This window comes from Sylvia atricapilla, chromosome 7 (genome assembly GCF_009819655.1).
Source record: "Sylvia atricapilla isolate bSylAtr1 chromosome 7, bSylAtr1.pri, whole genome shotgun sequence".
NCBI lineage: Eukaryota > Metazoa > Chordata > Aves > Passeriformes > Sylviidae > Sylvia > Sylvia atricapilla.
The window spans coordinates 29,019,037-29,040,233 of NC_089146.1; the positions used below are offsets into that span (position 1 = coordinate 29,019,037).

At 43.3% G+C, this 21,197-nt stretch overlaps 1 protein-coding gene across 1 annotated transcript; it reads right to left on the reverse strand.

Annotated features, from left to right (window-relative positions):
* Positions 1–72: 72 nt before the first annotated feature.
* MUC13 (mucin 13, cell surface associated) lies at positions 73–17,820 on the reverse strand. The gene is made up of 11 exons (XM_066323350.1): positions 17,707–17,820; positions 11,244–11,363; positions 10,221–10,327; positions 8,572–8,630; positions 6,314–6,459; positions 5,049–5,174; positions 3,799–3,910; positions 2,855–2,892; positions 2,213–2,300; positions 1,798–2,002; positions 73–944 (listed from the first exon to the last, which is right to left on the reverse strand). Exons 1-11 carry the CDS (start codon positions 17,762–17,764, stop codon positions 894–896), a joined length of 1,110 nt encoding a protein of 369 aa, XP_066179447.1. The 5' UTR covers positions 17,765–17,820; the 3' UTR covers positions 73–893.
* Between the last annotated feature and the right edge of the window lie 3,377 nt (positions 17,821–21,197).

The following is a 21,197-nucleotide window of genomic DNA, read 5'->3' on the forward strand; positions in this document are numbered from 1 at the left end:
ATTTTATATAACTATATTAATGTCAGTCAGCAGATAATGCATACTCAGTAAAATACAGTAAAAGATAAATTTTTACAGACAGATTTATTGACTGCATGTAAGAAATTTTAAAAAAACCCCAAACACCAAGCTTATTATCATTCAAACATAAAGACTGCAAAAGAAAGAAATGCTAACACTTTCCACAGGAGCTAAAAATGTAAAATCAATGCAAATTTGCAAGATGAAGAAGAATAGTATTTGTTTGAAGATATTCTATCTTACCATTGTGTTGGGAAGGAAGGCTGTGGAAAAGGTCAGACAAGTGTCTAAGTCTCACACAACCCCTGTCAGCAGAGATCTGAACAGAATGCTTTCAGGTGGGAAATATTGGGTTGTGGAGGGTGAAAAAAACCTATATCTAATATAGTAAAGTGAAGCAGGTCAGGTTCTCATGAAAAACAGTTTTCATCTGCCCAGAGCCGTAGTTCAAATTAAGTGAGCACAAATTCAAGTGAAGTTCTGGGTACTGACGCTTTTCAGCATCACACATATTGCCTGGACCATCTTCCAGAACTGAAAACCAGCAGGGTAAAAATCCTGGAATCTTGTGTACATTCACTCTCCTGCCAATGTACTGGCCTCATCGAAGCAGTTTAATGTTTATTGGAGCACATTGGTTCTTTTAAAAGAAGTCCTCTTCTTCTCCCTGCTATCTAACATTTTTCCCTTATTTCAAAGTTGTCCATGATCTCTTTCAAGCAGGAGTCTTCCTCTAGAAAAATCTTGAGAGAATCTGGGGGTTAAGGAGGTTGTCTCTTCTGCTGAAGTAACTGCATTGGTGAGAGGCTGTGAAATTCTTTGCTCTGACCCAGTGTTCTGGTGGTGGTCCATCCTTCTGCTGCTCTGGTCACTCAATATCTGCTCTGTGTCCTAAAGCCCTTTGGCTCCCGTGATACTTCGTACTACAGAGAATTTTTAGACAAGAAAAGAAGAGAAATAAGGACTCACAGAGATCATCAAGTCCAACATTTGCATGAATGGCCCACAACCTTGGAGTTATTAACCCAAACTGAGCTGATCTCAAGCCTCTGCTTCCTCCACGGCTCCCTTGCAGAATTCAAGGATAAAATAGGCTTTTTTTTAGAACATGCCTTCCATGCAATGACACACCTCCTCTGACCAGGCTCGCCTGGACCACAGCAGTGCAAAAACTGTTCTGTATTATTCATGGCACTTCACACCTTTCTCCTCTGCAGCTGCTCTTGCGGTGAACGAGGCAGCAGCAGCCAGGAGGGAGGACACAAACCCCTGGGCATCAGTCTCAGCTTAAACTGACTGTGAATCGTGCATGAGGCTGCAGCTGGGAGGTGCCACTGCAGCACCTGTTGACTCTACAGCAGCCTAAAACAAACCCAGGTGGCAGCAGAGCAGCAGCCTGTGATGCTTGCAGTCACACCTGTGCTGAGGGATGAGTTTGGCCAGCGCGGACAAACATCCTATGACACAGCAGACCACTGGGCAGCCAAACTCTTGCTTTGACCATCGCTTTTTACATATCTCTCCTTTGGTTCCAGGATGACTACTGAGGCTTTAGAAAGGTCTTTATGAGGGCTGATCTCTGCATTGAGGAAAATTGCTGTATTAAGACAATTTTTTTTCAGCTGCAGCTACAGTTGTTTGGGTGCCTTTATACTACTTTGGCCTTCTAGACCAAGGGAGGATGTACAGAGGGGAGCTTGGGTTTCAATAATGCCTGCAGCCCACAGTGTTACTGTCCAGGAATTCCATTCCCACAGGACTGTGTGAAACACTTACCAAATCATCATAATCCCTCTCTGGAAAATGGTCTCTGTTTGTGGCACGTGTCTCATAGGGGTTGTTTGGCTGATATCCTGGGTTTGAATGGCCAGAAGTGGTCTGCACCCTGGGGAACATGCTTGGTCTGTCCTCAGAGGCATTGATGTCGGAATGCCCTGGCTTTATCAGGCTCTTCTTCTCTGGATTTTGTTTTTGTTTTGCTCTTCAGAGGAGATGAAAGAACAAAGGAGATTTTAAAAGACTATTTTGACTACTTATTAAATCCAGCTTACTGATTTGTCCACTCCCACCTTGTTTTGAATTCTCAGTCCCATTCTGAAGCATGCACAGATTTTTATAGCATACCTAGTGCAAAAGCCTTATTATGAACACACAGCAATGCAGTTTCTATTCCACTGTAAGAAATTCTTACCTGACTGAAACAATAGAGACTGCTATCACTAAAATCAGGATAATGGCTCCAAGCACTGTGCCCACTATTATAAGGATGAGTAAAGTGTCTGGGGGAAAAAACAACATCAAACAAGAAATGTGTCAATTAATAACTCACAGTGAATATTGAAAAACAAGGGAGAGAGGAAGGAAAGGAAGGAAAGGAAGGAAAGGAAGGAAGCAGTTTATTTCCAGGCTCCTGGTGCTTACAACATTTTGTGGACACATAAAGATGTACATTCAGGATCTGCATTAAAGACCATCTCTATGGATGGCTATTTTGAGCTCAGCTCTAATTCCTAATGCTTTGCACTGAATGGTTTTACACATAGTTATATGCGAGGGACAGGAACAACTGGGAGGTTGTAGGGGTTGTTTAAGTTCGTATTGATGCTAAATTGTGTAGTTAGGTGTCAAATAGGCCCTTCCCATGCCCTAGGCACATAAGGCAACAGAGAAATTTCACTTGTTTTCCCCCTAACATTTTCCTTCTATAAATGCAGAATCGTGGCACGTCTAAAGGCTACTACTTTTTTATTGTCTCAGACAGATTAAGCATTATTGGGTATTTTTCAATTATTAGGTATTTTTCAAATTAAAAATCAGCAATTCTTATACTTACTGTGGCTGCATTCCTCCCCAGAGTAGCCCACTGGACAACTACAGGAGGGAAAAAAAGAAAAAGGGAAAAGAAAAGATGATGATCTTTAGGGTCTCTTTTAATCCAAACCATTCTATAATTCTGTGATCACAAAACAATAGTGTTTTTCCTCCTTTTGTCACCAATTTCTCCCCAAAGTGTGCTCATTACAGGTTTCCTCTTTAACCCTATCTTAATGTTAAATTATTTACTTTCATTAGAGTGAAACAATCTGAGATTTTCAGAGTGCTTGGTGATCTTGGCACTCAAAGTTTCATGCTCCCAGTCTGAAAAATGTTGAAAGAACCTAATTTTTCTAAAGAACTAAACTGTGCACATCTGAGCCACTTGGAATTGCCATGCAATGTCCTTAACAAAAGCTTCAGTATAAGGTCTATAAGGACTGGCAACTCTATCTCCCTCCCATGGTAGTTTCTTATATTTTAAATATATCAGTTTTATGGTAAAAAAAAGTTCAGTTTGCAACAGTAATAACTACAAAAAGAGCTGAATTAATGCATATGGGAAGTGAATCTGTCTTTATCTACCAGAGTGGAGCACAACCAGTCACCCACTCAGCCTCACCAGCAAACACTGCTCTGTTCTGTTCTGATCCTGAGCTGACAGAAATAATTTCAGAGAGAAAACCACGCAGGAACAACATAGGTCTGAAAGTTATCAGGAAACAGTCCCCTCTGATACCAGTGCAAACATTCCAGGGATTAGAGGCACGTCTTGCTCTAATGCCTGTTGCTTACTAAACACTCCAGCACAGCAGTTCCCATGGCTCAGCCACGCTGTTGGAGTAGTTTGTGTTTATGTGGTGAAGTACTTTATCCTCAGATTGCAGCTGACCCTGTGACAGATGTTCTTCTCCCCTACCTCTGCCTACAACCCAGGAATACAACAAAAAGCTGAGTACTCACGCCACACAGTTATCATTCTCCCATTTAAAGTTAATCATGCATTTGCATGTTGGACCCTCTTCTTCATTTACACAGCGCTTGTGTGCCTCTGCAGAACAGCTTTTACTGCAAACTGTATTTTCAGGGAGAAAAACATGAGTGAATTGCAGATAGAAGATTATTTTATTGCTCTGGAAACATGCACACGCCCCTCTCCTGTGCTTTAAAGCATCAGAATGGCTTTTTTAGGACTGTAGCTACGTAAAACAAAAATTGAAATATAAAATCACAAAATTAGAAGTAAACAGGCTGTGTTTAAAACCATCCAACTTCATCAGTAAGTAAATCTATCTATGCTGCACCTTCCCTGGGCAAGCAATGGCCTGAAGTTTGATCTCACAGCAGATGATCTGCATGGCAAGCTGTATCACTTTTATACAAACATGAGACCACACTAGATCACATCTCATTAGGATTTATTGTACCCAGCTTTCATAACTTTATCATGGATTTTTGAATTATTTGTTGTTTTTCTTAAAAAATCTTACATCTTAGACTTTTTTTTTTTTTTTTTTTTTTTTTTTTTTTTTTTTTTTTTTTACTTCTGTAGTGTGAAAATTTTAGTTTCCATAAGAAGAAAATAAGGTATTTCAAAGAAAATTATGTACATCACAGGGCTTTAGAGGGTAGCTAAAATATAAACAGAGCACTCCCTAAGAGACTCAAAACAAGAAAGTAAATAAACCCCTAACAACTAATAGTTCCCAAAAATGACAGAAATCATTCTTCTCACAGAAGCCTGTCTAAATCCAGGTAATGCAAACCTAGAATTGTGAACAAGGGACAGAACCTCAACAGGTCATGGTAGTGCATCATGAGACTTCCAGTTCTGTCAGCTGCCTTCAAGTAACATGTAGAATTTATTCCCAAAATATATCCTAACAGAGACAGCTGTAAGTATAGGATTCAATTTGTTCCATCCTTTATCTGTTTAGGTTTCAGTTCTTACCAGGACTCTAACAATGCATTTAAGACTTGCCTTCTCACTGCGTACAGTGATGACTTTATCAAGTTTTAATAATTTATTCGACTGGAATAAAATTATAGATTTGTTCAAAGTGAAACATGAGGATGTGTTTCTATGGTTTTCTTCACAGGGTGCACATTTATAGAGGTCAGCATATTTGCCCAGCACCCTTCTCAAAAAGAGATCAAGACAGGGAATAAGCAGGTCAGTCTTTAAAGGATAGATAAAGCAGCAAGATTCTTACCTGAACAAGAATCATCATCCCATATTGTCTTTTCCAAACCAGGTTTGCAGTTGCATTCTGGAAACATGTCCCCTTCACACACTGTGGTTTTATTATCACATGGATAAATATCACAAGAGCTTACCTCTTTAAAAGAGAAAAGGGAGCAAACCTGAATACCCTTTCATAGAAAGTAGTGCACTTGCCCAGTAAATCATGAACTAATTATTTGGTAATTCAAAACAGAAAAAAATGTAAGTCTTTTTCTTGGCATGTCAATATCATAAGCTTTTGGACCAGCCCTTTCTTCTTCCTTGCTCTTCACCAGTAAAGGTCCTGTTTCCATCCCATCTTCTGACCTTCTGTTTCTCAGCCTCCTACAACCAGCTCCAAACCTTCCTGGCTCCAGTCTATGAAAAGGGACATTCTTCCCCTAAGTTCATATTCTGAAAACTTTCTGACTCACCTTTAAAAAAAAAAAAACCCTACAGAGAAAAACCATAACTATTGTCCTCATTTTTTTTTTTTTCACAGCTGAACTGTGAGACCCAGATCCCATTCAGTTCTAGATAGATATAAACATTCATGGGCATGCAGCTCATTTCAGGAGCAGCATTAGTATCCTGTTTGTGGCTCTGTACATCCATGTCCTTGTGGTGGGAATGGTTTAATGACCTCAGTGCATGGCATTCTGTAGAGGGATGTGAGTGCACTGGTGCCTTGGGAGCTCTCAGTGGTTTCCTATTTCCTTCTCATGGCTGAGGCAAATGCAGTCACCTTCAGGGACCAAATTCAGGCTTTAAGCCATGAAATGGATTCTTAATTATTAGGTAGACCTTTTAAGAAACCTGATTTCAAAATAGGAATTGACAGTTTAAAAAAAAAAATTAAAAAGAGAAAAAAATATCCTTATTTTAATTAGAAACTCTTTCTCCCAGTATTACACCTTTAGTAATGCAAAACTTTACTGGTTTAGATCAAGAAATCCCTTAGCTCAGTAGCTCATCAGTGAGCCCTCATTTCAATTGCCACCACACCATTGCTTACCAGGGAATAAATATTTTCCTTGTCTTTTTTACAAAGGAAGTAGGAAGCCTTAATAAGACAAAAGAGCCTAGCACTGAATGGTTGAAATTTCAAAATTACTCAAGATTGAACATTCAGCTCCTTAAAATCAACAAGGCTTATGATTTGATGGGCTCCTATGCCCACAGAAATCTTCTGACCAGGTTTTAAGGACCTTTGTTTCTGCTGATTGATTACTTCTCTAGCAAGGAGTTACATACCCTTATAATCAGAGAAATAGGACTGCACATTGTTTATTGTAGAATTTACTGCAGACTCAACTGTGGTCTTATTTTCAGGCGAGTCCTCCTTGAACAGGTTTGTCACTGTTACCTCCACTGAAACAGATCTCCTTTCTATTTGAGGTCTGAAAGGGACAGATAGTACCATTTTAAAGTTTCACATAATCCATACAGATAGCAAGCTAGATGCAAAGATGAGAAAAAATTTCTGCCCAATCTCCCTCTCTCCCCCAGCTTCTTTCTTCCCATGATGTAGATAATTGCCAAGAGACCTAAAAATGAGATAAGTCTGGCTCAGGAATATATTAACAGCCATCTTTCTGGTAGGTCCAGGTGTAAATAGACAGCTGCTGGATTTAATAATAACATTGCTCCTTTGCATGCTCTTAATACACAACTGACATCTCTAACTGGTTTAACCTCAAGCCAGCTGCAGTGTGAAGAACCTCATCTGTTAGACGCTAACTTTCACATGCTTCCATCAGCCTGTGGTGTCATCCAGGCATGATGCGGAGAGCCCACCCTGAAGCTTGGTGATGATAATTTCAGGGTATGACCACAATGAATGCAGAAGGGTGTGTTTGTGATGTAGAGGTATCTGTGCGAACTGCACACTGTGTTGGTTAGATTCAGCTCACAGCAACCTCCCTGGCGTGAGGTGGACAGCAGCAGTGACTTCCCTGCTCTTCAGCTAAACCTCGTGCTGCCAGGATATGCACACAAATATCCTTAGGTGCCAGATTGCTGCAGTTCCTTGAGGTGTCACAACTGCTGGAAGTTACTGCCCCCACAACTCTGTTAGAACAACATTCTGCTTAGCTGCTTAATCCCTGGGGTGCACTGAAAGGGTTGACAATGTGTGCTAGCATGCCAGGTTTTGCTTGATGCGGGTTGGGAAACACAGAGAAGCTGGCAGAGCGCTGGGGACAGTAACCTGTAACAGATGGCGATGGGAAAAGAGGGTCATCTCACACCGTCTTGCCAGATCAGCAAGGGACTTAAGCCCACAGCTACAGTCACTACAACCCATTCAGTGGCATCTTTGCTCAACCTGAATCAGGAGACACCAAAAAATGCACAATAAAATGCATTTTCTATGCCTCCTGTAAGGAGGGTGTTTTAAAATCAAACTGGGACTTGAAGCTGGGTAGCCCTCCCAGTGGTCACAGGAACCTCAGAGTTAACTATCAGAATTTCAGACATGTCAGACATCACAGGGACTGCTAGTTACAGCACAGGGCTGTATCCTACATGGTGCTAGAAGCAGGACATCCAGTGTGGAGCTGCCTCAGCCAGCCCATTTCACAGACACATTGGGGTAAAAATGGGGTTAGCATCCCTCCTTTATGGGGAAGCACTCTGAGCTGAACTGGTCTGTTGGGGGGTTAGGTTTTGTTCCTTTTTACTCTAAAGAATTTTTTCCCCATAAGTTACCAAGGAGACTAAATGTCGCACTTAAGACTATTTAACAAAACAAAGGGATGGTTGAAGCTTGGAGGGGGGTTTGAGGCAGGTAAAGGACAGAGCTTCAGGTAGCCTCTCTCTCTGGTTTTCGGCGTTCGGGGAGAAGGCACGGCTGGGTTGATGCTCCTGCTGGTGGATTTCACGGGTTCCAGTCTTGGGAAATCTGCCGTCATCTGCTCGCCCTGGAATTCTGAGCTTCTCTGCCGCCCTGCGAGAGCTGGGCCAGCCCTGCCCTGCCATTGTGGTTCCATCTCTGCTAGAGAGTGACCCTGCATCCCTCTGCCTGCTGGGACACCCTGCCCGGACACCCTGCCACTCTACAGCTACCAACCCGAGACTTCTTCCACTGTTCCCAGCTTGGTGCTCTGAGGATCCTACAAAGGCACCAAGACCAAACTGCCCTGGGTTTTTATGAAGCAAAATCCTCGACGTTCTTGGTACTGTTTTTGTTATCAATGCTGTAGTTGTTTTTGTGGTTTGTTTGTTTGTTTGTTTTGCTTTGTTATACATACCAGTAAAGAACTGCTATTTCTATTTGAAAAATCTTTTGCCTAAAAGCTTTTAACTGAAAAAATTATAATTGGAAAAAGAGCGGTGGTGGTGGTTTACATTCTCCATTCCAAGGGAAGCTCCAGCTTTCCCTGGCAGATACCTGTCTTCCCAAACCAAGACATGGTCCCATATCTTCTATTGAACTGAGAACTTCATGGGAGACAGATTAAAATGAGGTATGTGGAAGTATGTACTGTGCAAAAACACACCGGCAAACTTACCCGATTTCCACGATGACAGTTTCCATGTAGCCGATTAGAGGTTTGAAGGCCTCTAAAAACTGTAAAAGAGAAAGAAATTAGGGTTCAAGGCAAGCAGAAACATAGACCAAAATCACACGAACCACTGAGGCTTCAGCGGTAAAGTTTTAATGCAGAACATGCTACTGTAAGTACAAACAAAGTGAAGCGATGTGTAAAATCCACCAGGCAAGGTATTGCAGAAGAGGAACAGTGGAGTGGTGCTGTAGAACATGGAAGAACATGGAATATGGGAGGGCAGTGCATTAGGGTGAACTGGCTGATAGTTACAGATAGCCCTGTGCAAACTCGTTGCTTAGGAGGGTGTCTCCACAACACCAATCTGTGCGCAAGTGGGGGGAAGAGGGAGAAGTTCCCGTCCTCACAGATCCACCCGTCCCTGAGAGGCAGTGAAGTGGGATCATCAGGGGCTGATCTTGTAGGAAGAAGCACTGATGAAAGCATTGGGAGCTGAACAGGGTCAGAAGAAAAGTCACTGCTCTCTGTCATTTCATGTGAAGCAAGGAATTAGCGGTGGAGGCAGCTGCCTCCAACTGCCACACAAGCAGGAGGCACCATGAGAAGATAAGATCAATTCTAAGTTCTAATTCGGCTGAAAGATAACTACCCAACTTTCTTTGCAATAAAATCCAGATTATTTTCTATGCTATTTTCACTTTTGCATTCTATTATGTATCTATTTTAGTCCTACATATGATGTTCTTTGTAGCCATATCATGAAAAAATGCTGGGCAAAAAAATTGAGAAAATATTTTTTAACATTCTGGAGGAACAAGTTTTGGTAACTTTCTGATTCAAGATTCATAGTAAGCAATATAATAATATGCAGAAATTGATAACCATTTTTGATGGTTCCTGACTAACATCTGGTGAATATTTGTTATTCAGATATCTGGTAGAGTTGCATATCTATTCTTCCTTACTGCCAGGAAGAGAAATAAGCAAATCCATTTGTTTCGACATGGCAGTATAAATTAAACTGATCATCTTATTTCTCCAGGAAATCTGTTACCATATTTTATGTATAATCATAGAATTATAAAAAAATGTGCAGTATCCATTTCACTAATAACATAAAAATAGTAATACTGGCAGACTTATGCAGGAGGCTTATTTTTCAGTATTTAGACAGCCAGACAGGCATTCAGAAAAGTTTGTGCTGTGTGGAATCAATAATTTTCTTTTTAAAAAAATAAAGTTGATTATTTTTACTCATACCACTGAGTATTATTTGGCCTTCAGCAAACAGAGGAGACCAGAAACTCAATAGGCTGGAAAACTTCACTCAGCCCCATTGTTTCTAGAGAGGGAATGGTGGAAGATGCAGAGCAATCTATGTGATAACTCCCCAGAATAGAAGCAGTTCTAAAAATGTAGATATTACTTTAGGGATTCCCTTCACTTCAGCAAGAGCCATGATGTGCTCATCTGAGGGCAAAGTTCAAGTCTTTCATAAATAAGTATAAACTAATGTGAAGCATTCTTTGAAAGAAGTAGATCTCTTGTAGAGTGAAACTTTTCAAGGCTCCACATTGGAGTGAATGCCCTCTCTGTCTGCATGACATCCAGCGTAGCATCAAATAGATGGGGGGAAAAACATTGTCACTCACAAAATCTGATATGTTTTTGCGCAGCTCTTCGTGCTCCGAGGAATTTACAATCTTAAGATTATCACTGTAAGGTACATTCACTGCAATGCTCGCTGGGAATACTTTCCCTGGAACGAGAACAGAGAGTGTAAACTAGAAAACATTCAAGAAAGTCCAGTTTCACCTTGGGGTTCTCCAGCCTTCAGGGATGGGGAAATACAATGTAGGAAAAAAAAAAAATTAGTGCTATTTTTCATATACAGGAGGGATCAGTAGAGGACAAATCAATTCAGTCACAACAGGGGATGTACTTTGGCTGCCAGGGAAGAAGGCAGGATCCTGAGCCCAGCCAATCTGTCCTGATTATGAAACTGAGTAACATTAAACTGTTAGCATGGCCTGAAGCTAAAAGACTCTCCGTGAGGTGTTACAGGATTTAGTGAGAAAAAACGTATATATTAAGGACTCCAGATTTGCACCTATTAAGCAGCTAATGTGGTTCACTGTGGTTTACAGAGAAAGTAATTCAGAATCCACTTGCTTCTTAAGCTTCACAAATAAATTTGAGAATCCTGCTTGCTGATCCTTAAATAAGAAGCCTTATTTTCTCACATGCTTGGCCTTCAGAAGCTTTTCAGAGATGCATTTCGACAGGACTCTGATGAGTGTTTAGCAAGGGGAAAAATCAATCTGACTGTCCACAGGTCTTTGTAAGTCTGGTCCTTTTGAAATCATTGCCATTAATATCGATGTCAGGTTTACACTTGCATTTTTTTTCCTGCTTTTCACTCATTTTAATCTCCAGCACCCCTGACAGAGAATTCACCTTCTTTTCCTAGAACATTAACCTCTTTGGCTGACCCTGTTTTCTGAGATAGCACTCTAGGTCATTGTAGGAGTGGCTGTCTGCAAAGCAAGAAGCCACTCACCAGTCACCTTCCCAGACTGATTGTGTATGCAATTATAACATGAAAACAAGCTTTATGGGAAGCAAAATTCACCTGAGCCGCTAACTAAAAGCATTGATGCCCTTCTGCAACTCACCTCTGTAACAATTCTTTTCACTGTAGTAGAATCCATACTGGCACACACAGGTATAATTGCTATTTAAGGAAATGCATTTAGCCGAATTTCTTCCACAAGGATCTCCATAGCAGAAGTCCCCTAAGACCAAGATGAAAGACATTGATGTTAGGGTTTCTGTGAATTTCTGCAGTAGCCAGTTCATATATAAAGTCATTCATATATTGAATAGTTCATATATACTTCTACAAAAGGAATCTACCAGCTATGTTTTAGAGAGTATAGATACAAGTGCAGAGCATACAGCTATATCTTGCTTGTTTAATGTAGAGTAACTGTTTTGCCTAGCAGGATTATCTAGCAATAACAATCTAGCAGGATATCACAGTGAACACATGGAGTATGCCTGAAATTCATCATCTGTCATATTGAGCATTCACAGTTCAACTCCACTTAACTCCACAATTCCAGCTAAAATCAAACCAAAGAAAGAAAGTACATCAAGGCTTGCCAAGACCAGTGACTGTCAGAAAGACTGACTACAATAGCTTGTGTGTCTTTAATTCTGCACAGGTACATACTTGCCTTATTATGACAGTGTCATAGCACAGTCCTCTACTGCAGACATTAATAAAATGAGGCCTCCAAAGTGAATCATAATAGTATATTTTCTCAGAGTAATTATATATTTTCTCTAGAGGTTTAGAGTATGTATTTTATATCTATACATAATTTAGGTGGTTAATAAGTAATTAAAAGTTATATTTCTATACATATTATATATAGGATGGTAATTACAGTTCTCTTCCAAGACATCAAATTCTGTTTTTCACCCTGCCTGGTTTTTCACACTTCATTCCATAAGTACATTCTCACAGATGAGACATTTTCTGTGAAACAGGGAAAAAAAATAGGAATGCCCATTCATACCCCCAAAAATAAAAAGTAAAACACTAAATGAATTTTCATTTCCTATAACATTCATTTCCAAATATTTTTTCCAGACAACCTAGTGAAGCCAAATTTCTTTTTCCTGACGAAAAAGATCCCAAGCAGAAAGCAACAACAATTCTGAACTCCTCCAAACACATCCCACTTGCAGCAAAGTCCCCCAGGGAAGAGTGATGGGGAGAAAGATCATTAATTGGAGACACTTTGCCTGCACTGGAAGTGCCTACTGGGATGGAAGATGGTGGGGTATGGAGAGCTCCTGGGACAGACACATGCATGTGTCCTAGACACTGTTCCTGGCCCCAGCCCCATGCCTGACTGTGCCCCAGCTCCCTGCTCCCCACGCTCCAACAGCCTCAGGCACAACTCCCTGCAGGACCAGGTCAAGGTCAGGCCTGGGCAGCTCTTTGCATGGATCATTTTGTATCCCTGCCTGCTGAAGTAGGCAAAATCACCTAGCACAAAAAGAGCAGCCTGCTCCAATCTTCCCCAACACATTCTCCTTGCAGCAAAGGCCAGCAGGAGAAGAGAGAAATGTGGAGGGTATTCATGGCCACCATGGGGGCAGCTGTGTGTCATCTGGAAGAGGAACATGGGAAACCCAGGCAGGGGAACTCCTTCCTCCCTGAGGGGGTTACAGAGCTCCCTGGGACCTGGTTATTCCAAGTGGTCCCAAAAAATAACGCTGCTGGAGCATTTTTGCTCCTTACCTGGAGGTCTTGAGGTTGACGCCTCAGTTGGCTGAATTGTTGTTCCATTTACAGCACTGGTGTCTGATGAAGGGAAGAGAAGAGACATGTCAGCGCTGCCTAGCACTGTCTGTTCAAAAAGCTTTGGGGAATTCTGTGTGTGTGGGACAACCTCTGAGAAGGGAAATGCTGGAGGATCCTTGTGGGGCTGAGTTGCCAAAGCCCTGAGCACCCTGGGCCAGCCTCTTGGCTCTCCCTGGCTGAGATGCCTCTCCCATCTGATGTGTCCATGACCACTTGTCCCCCTATGGCAGTGCTTTAACACAAGGACCTCGCACACACTGTCCTGTCCCCAGCTTATGTGTGGTGGCCAAAGCTGTCACTTCCAGCAGCAACCAGCCCCAGGCACAGCTCCCTGCAGGATCTGGTCATAGGCTTCCCTTGGCTACCGCTACAGGGATCCCCTTCTATCCAGGCCTGATGCAGGAGCTAAAGGTCCACGTTATTCTCACCACACTTTTCTCCCTGCAGCACTGGCTGTCAGAGCAGGCTCTGAGGTGTCCCACCCACAGGCACACAGCCTCTGCACTCAGCATGACTGGGGCATCCTTTAAAATTCCATCTCTGTTCTTCCAGAGCAGTGCAAGAATGACTGCCTTTGCTAACACACACTCCTGTGCTGTAACAGATTCATGTGGACAGTGACAGCAGGTCATTTCTGTTCCAGGAATGCTTCTTCTGCTACATCAGCAGCAGCAGCATGCAGACTCATCAGACAGTGCAGAGCCTGCACATGTGTGTTCCCCCACAGAGGCCTTTGGCACAGGACCATTCAGCTGGAAGTCAGAAGAACACAATCTTTCCCAGTGCTGGGCAATCATGATGGGGAATTGGGGTGCTATCAGGAGGGACGGGCTCTTGCAAGCCCAGCATGGAGGAGGAGCTGAGGGACTGGGTAGGCTGCCCCTCCTCGGGGTGATCCCAGCAGGAGATCACCTGGAAATTGGTTACTCCAAACTGTCCCCAGAAGGGAAAGCCTGAAAGCTTTGTTCCGTACCTGTAGGACCAAGGGTTGTCATCTCTGACTCAGGACTGGTTTCATCTACAGCACTGGTGGCTGATGAAGGGAAGAGAAGAGACATGTCAGCACTGCCTAGCACTGTCTGTTCAAAAAGCCTTGAGGATTCTGTGTGTGTAGGACACAGAGGTGTAGGTAGGTGCAGTGGATCCTTGTGGAGCTGAGTTGCCAAAGCCCTGAGCACCCTGGCCCAGCCTCTTGGCTCTCCCTGGTTGAGATGCCTCTCCCATCTGACGTGCCCACGACCCCTTGTCCCCAATTCCCAGGACCTGAGCACATCCCAGAGAGGCAGTGTGTGGTCCCCAGGCCAGCTGTGCTCTCTGGCTGCAGAAGATACAAATTCTCAGGCACAGACACACAGGGGTCTCTATGCAGCAAAGATCCCTTCACCTGCCCAAGGAAGCACTCGGATGGGGTGAGGGCCAGAGCAACTTGGGGGTGCCATCAGACAGTGCAGAGCCTGCACATGTGTGTTCCCCCACAGAGGCCTTTGGCACAGGACCATTCAGCTGGAAGTCAGAAGAACACAATCTTTCCCAGTGCTGGGCAATCATGATGGGGAATTGGGGTGCTATCAGGAGGGACGGGCTCTTGCAAGCCCAGCATGGAGGAGGAGCTGAGGGACTGGGTAGGCTGCCCCTCCTCGGGGTGATCCCAGCAGGAGATCACCTGGAAATTGGTTACTCCAAACTGTCCCCAGAAGGGAAAGCTTGAAAGCTTTGTTCCGTACCTGTAGGACCAAGGGTTGTCGTCTGTGAGTCAGGACTGGTTTCATTTACAGCACTGGTGTCTGATGAAGGGAAGAGAAGAGACATGTCAGCGCTGCCTAGCACTGTCTGTTCAAAAAGCCTTGAGGATTCTGTGTGTGTAGGACACAGAGGTGTAGGTAGGTGCAGTGGATCCTTGTGGAGCTGAGTTGCCAAAGCCCTGAGCACCCTGGCCCAGCCTCTTGGCTCTCCCTGGCTGAGATGCCTCTCCCATCTGATGTGTCCATGACCACTTGTCCCCCTATGGCAGTGCTTTAACACAAGGACCTCGCACACACTGTCCTGTCCCCAGCTTATGTGTGGTGGCCAAAGCTGTCACTTCCAGCAGCAACCAGCCCCAGGCACAGCTCCCTGCAGGATCTGGTCATAGGCTTCCCTTGGCTACCGCTACAGGGATCCCCTTCTATCCAGGCCTGATGCAGGAGCTAAAGGTCCACGTTATTCTCACCACACTTTTCTCCCTGCAGCACTGGCTGTCAGAGCAGGCTCTGAGGTGTCCCACCCACAGGCACACAGCCTCTGCACTCAGCATGACTGGGGCATCCTTTAAAACTCCATCTCTGTTCTTCCAGAGCAATGCAAGAATGACTGCCTTTGCTAACACACACTCCTGTGCTGTAACAGATTCATGAGGACATTGACAGCAGGTCATTTCTGTTCCAGGAATGCTTCTTCTGCTACATCAGCAGCAGCAGTATAAAGACCCTCTTTCCCTTGACTACACCTTTTTGCATTTATGGCAGTATACTTTTTTTTTCTTCTTTTTATTACTTCTCTGTCATCATTATTTGTGAATAAAGGGAAACCTGGCTGATACCAGCCAATTGGTGAAAATAGTCATTCCCACTTTGGTTTCAGCCTTTGTAATTGCTTTTACTCTTCCAAAATATTTTAGGGATTTTTAGGCTGTTGGGTTTTGCTTTATTTAACCTATGCTGTTCTCAACTCTTGATATAAAGAATGAGTTCAGGTTTGAGGAGTTTGTTTGTTTTGTTTTTCCTAGATATAAGAGGAACAAATAATAAACCAGTCTTGCTGATAAACATATGATGCTGACAAATGGCCAGTTTGGATTATGTAATCTAACTTTAATCTGAATTAGTTAAGTATTATTATTAATTACTCATTTATTTATGAGTTAGGAGCAAACCTTTTTTTCTCTGAGTGAATGCTTCTGCAATCATAATTTTATCTAAAGCATTTAAAACACGCAGCTGAAAGACTAATGTATTTGTGGCTAAACTCCATGTCACTGTCACACTTTGCACGTCTCAGCAGACATTTGATAAATGGACCTCACTTTTCTAGAGCTTTATAAGGCTTTGAAAGTCTAAAGCAAGGAAAATCTTCGACACTTTTTTTCTGATGGTCAATGTATCTCAAAATGCAAAAGACAAGTAACTGCAAAAGACAAGTAATCCATTAGCCTTCTCTAGGTGAAGAGGAAACATGAACAATTGTGCCAGTTCCCTGCCAAGTCTCCCGCCTCCACTGGCCATTGAGTTCTATAAACAGCATTATTTGTTCCCCAGTTCATGTAAATGGACATTTTTCCTATTACCATGATAATATGAATCTCTGCTGGCCACAGCCAATGGATGCTGGAACAACAACCTGTTACAAAGCTAGTGCTTTTTTACAACTGTTGGAGCTGGGAGGCTGTGGCTAACCATAGTCCTGGAGTACCCTTTGGACTCAGGCAGAACAGCATCCATGGTGCCAGCAGAGTGCATGAGCTGCAATTGAACCTTGTGGATGGGCTTGACAAAGGTAACCTGGGCAAAGGTGGCTAATTTATGGCTCTGTGTGCCTAGATCTAACCTTCTGTGTACAGAAACAGGATGTGTTAATGGGCTTGGGCATTACCACTGTGATAAAGAAATGGATGTCACCACAAGGTTGTACAGAGACATCTGGCTGCTGAGCAGGGCAGGGCCTTTGACAGTATTATTCAAATGGACACATCCTAAAAAGCTTTTACAGTGTTTGCTTAGAATGAAAGAGGTTTCTGAGCAGATCTATCTTGACGCAAAATCTGATCAAGTGAAAAATGGGTATTGCTTTCATCAAGTCTTGGCACAAGACTTTTCACATCTTGCTGTTACCTACAAGCCTCCAATCAGAAAAACAACCAACTGACTGATAATCTCAAAGACTTCTATGCTTATAATTTACAGCTGAAAATTGGTCTGTAGCACACTGTGAATGTTGCTGGAAATACATCTGTTCATTCACAATAGTCAGCAGAGACTCACAACCCTGCCACCAGTTGCAAGCTTAACAGATCTTAATTTGAGGGATAACTCTGCAATTTTATCACTGTGTTAGCTAGGGGTTTTTGTCTCTCACAGCTTCAAGTTGCTACAAAACTCTTCACACAGATACTTTACTTCTGCTAATGTCTTAACCCCCTCATACCCGTCACTGAGTATCAGGAAAAGGCAGGTTTGGCTCTGGCCCACAACTACAAACTTGGGCACAATGCCAGAAAATGTACTAAGTGGCTTAAGGAATGCCGCCTTTAGTTTGAACAGATTGTGATGCAATCCTCTTGAAAGCTGGTGGTGATGTTTCCATTAATTTATTCCAACAGGAAGGAACAAAAGCTCTGTGAGCCAGCTCAGGGGGAGCTGCTTTCCAGACTGGTTGGTTAAGGAGCCTCCGGCCAAAAGAGTACTGGTGTGGAACAGTTGCACCTTTTGTTATGACTGTAACAGAGCTTGAATTACCTGGGTTTAGTATGAAAGTCCTGAAAACTGCCCTTGGAATAGGCTGAATTAGGTTAATCATAAGCACCAGTGATTTTCCATTGTTCTGCGAATAAGGAAAGCCATTGGCTTGCAGTGACATCTTTCATCATTAATTAATCAAAATCTAGACATGCTGAATTCTGCATCACAACTGGCTTCTCAACAGCTGCTGAAAGTACTAGAAAATCCTTCCACTGCCACACAATAGCTGCCTTGATAAATCACAAAACAGAAGATAGTGGTTCTTACCTTTCAAAAGGCTCAGCACCAGGCCAAGCCACACAGCGAGGAGCACAGAGCGTCTCATTGCCACTTCTGCTGCCGCTGCCACTCGCTGCTAAGCCTAAGACAGAGTGCCTTTCTCTTCTGGGTCAGCTCATTTAAGGTCCCAGCCACAGGTAGAGAGCTCAGCCCCGAGCTGACGTCATGGGGGCAAGTGGCAAATGATAAATTCAAGCGGTGTTTTTCTTCCTCCTCGGGCTGGGAGGAGATTTCTGGACCTGCAGCGTTCTTCCTTTAAGTCATAAATACTTGAAATCTGTTGACACAGAAATTACTGCTACATAAGCTGACATGGGAACTGACAGTGCATCAGCTATCCTCTGCCAGCTTTCCATACCAACACCTTCCGTGCAAATTTAATGAAGGGTCCAGTGTAATCTGTTCTTAAAGTGCAAGAGGTGACCCCATCCCAAGGCATGCTAATTATCCTTGATGATCCTGTGTGATCCACATGCTCACTTCACTTGCAACAAATTACCAGTACAGACAAGCTTCAATCCTCAAACTCCAATTATTTTTTTCATATAAGCAAAGTCCTATGCTAAAGCACTTCTTACTGCTTAATGGGTTAAAAAGAAACAGAAAACAGCTGCACCTTTGACATCAAAGAAACAGGACTGACACTGGCCCTTCTGGCAGTGACCATGGCTGTTTTGTTTGCTGCTCTCTTATGTGTGTTGCAGGCTCACTAAAGTGGTGGGTGAAGAGAAGGAGGAGCAGGCAGGACAGCCAGCAGGTGTTTTTTGTCTTTATCCTCCCTTTCTTGAGAGGAAGTGTATTCCTGCCAGGGAGATATTTGTAACAGGGGATGGTCTGGCTGGAGCACAAAGCTTACAGCAGATCTAGAAATGACAAAAAGCCCAGAAAGCCATGAAGCAGGTAACACTGCTGTGATGCAGGGAAAATAGGCTGGAGGCTGAGACTTTTTAACACCACATTCCAGGAAGCTTCTGAAACAGCCAGTGAGAGACCAAGATGGGAAAAAAGGTCTCTGTGGGCAGGATTTGGTTATCCTAAAGCCTCTTACTTGTAGCTGTCTCCCCTGTCCAAGTTCCCCAGTGTTCATTCTGCTTTGTGCTCCAGTAAAATGCACTGCTTGAGATCAGCTGGGCGAGATCAGTGAGTTCGAGTTCCTCCTTTTAAGGTGTAATTTCTCTCATTTTGAAGGTCTGAGTGACTCTGTATCCTGCCACAACTGCCAGCAAAGTCTTTCTCTGAAGTAAACATAGGTTACACCATCATTATCAGACAAAAGAAGGATGAACAACCCATCCTTGAATCCCCTGCAATGCCACTTCTAATGGCTATGGAGCTGGTCTCCTGTGGCAGACCCCACTGCCTGCAACGCAGGCAGGTTATGAACGCACTACTAAATGCCAGGTAACAGCTCAGGGTGGTAAATGCCTCTCCCTTCATCTGCTTTTGTTTGATCTTCTGTTTTAACAACAAGAAATGCAGTCTTGGGTAATCTCCTATATTGAGAGGGTGTATCTCCTTGAATGAAGGAGGGTGAGAGAGACCAGAAGCATTACTCAAATCATTCTTGAGCTTAGGGTTGTCTTAAACTTTTAACTTGCACTGAACCAGGAAACACTGCTGTTCACAGTTCAGCAAAAATGGTTGTGTGCCTCTCTGCTGGCACAAAGAAGGAGCAGCCTTGGCCCTTGGCGAACCTGCTCAGGATGCTGAGCCTGAAATGTGAGGTTTTGCCTGTGCCTTCCCTTGTATCTGTGTCCCTGAAGTCCCCCCAGTGCACCCTGCTCCCCACACCTACCCCTAGTCCCCACACTGAGCGCCCAGCAGCCCTCCTCTCGCTCTGTCTGCTCCTTCAGGCCACGCTGGATTCAGCTCCTGCCCTGTTCCTGCTCCCTCCCATGCCCATTGCCCACCACAGATCCCTCAATTCCTCCAGGCCCCTCCTTAAAACTGCTTTGCCAGGAAGCTGACAGAATAAGAGAAGGAAATGCCTGGGAAACATTTGTCCCCAGTGTCCAGCCTCCACCTCAGGCCACCACCACCCTCCCAGCTTCAGGGGACATCCAAAAACTGATCCCAAAGTCTTGTTAGAGTAACATATTGCAGGGCTGTGAGCCCCAGACCCCAGCAGGCACTCCGGGTGGGAATGGGGGTGCAGAGGAGGACAAGCCTGGCTGTTGGAGAGTGGCAGAGCTGTACGTCACCATCCTCTGGCAATCTCCTTCTCCCAGACACACTCTTTAGAAGACTACATGATACACTCCAATTTTCCAATGCTGCTTCAAGGTGCAGCTAAATTAATCCAGGTCTTAAAATCTCCCTGTTGGCTGTAAAGCAAGTGCATGGGACCAAAAGAATTTCTCAGCCATTGAAAATGAGGGCCAGGCCTTCAGCAGGTGTAAATGGTGCAGCTTTTCTGCCTACACTAGAGACTCCTGGGTGAGGGCACAGTCTGCACATTAGACCTGTTCTCTACAGTGAATGCACATCAGGAGCTGGTGTGTTACCTATATTTTTAAACTTCCATTCCTACCTGGTGGTTTATGTTTATTACTATCACAGTTTTGGCAGCGTGAGTCATTTGAAATGCAAAGGGCCCCAGTTCCTCCAGGAAACAATGCACTGAACAGACATACATCTTCATGGGCTACGAGTTTTCATCTCTGCTTGCCCTTCCCTGTCCATTTTGTGACACACCGGTGGTGACAACAGGCTCTCTCCAGGAAGGAGGGTGACAGGCTCTATGTGCCCCATTGCTTGGTGATTGGTGGGGGAATTACTTGTAGAGATAGGGTGGTTGAGGAGAACGGGCACAGAGAATTAATGAAATAGGAAAACTGATACCAGAGAATTAGCAGCTCTGCTGCATTTACTAATTAAGTCATTTAGCACACATTTAGACTATAAAAAATTGACTGTTAGTCCAGACAGACACACACCCACAGCAGTTGTGACATCCTGCATGGAACTAGAGAGAAACTTCCTTTGCAGAAGTAACTCAGTAACTTGCCAGAGGCTGTAAAATCAAATTCTTGTGTGTCAAAACTCAGGTGTGAAAAGAACACTGAGCAATTATAATCAAATAAAAAATATGCTATGTTTGGTAACAATAGTTGCTCTATTGTCAGTAACTTGTTTATGGCAGGAAAAAGAAATATCGAAGGTAAAGGGCCTTATATATCTATTAGAAAATGCATGTGATCAAGAAGCAATCATGCTGTCAGAAGACATAAAGTAGGGAAAATTGTCTTTTAGAGCTCTTTATGTGCATCAGCTAAATACCTTTTTTTCCTGCACATTTTTCAGTCCTTTTCCTTACTAGATTCCTATACATTTTTTGTTTCACGTAAATTTGGTTCCTCCACCATATATGACATAAGTAGAAATATATGTTTTAACTACCTAAAAGTTAAAAAAAAAAAAAAGCTTCAGAAGTCCAAATCAAATATTTAGGTATGGATACAGATACACATATAATCAGG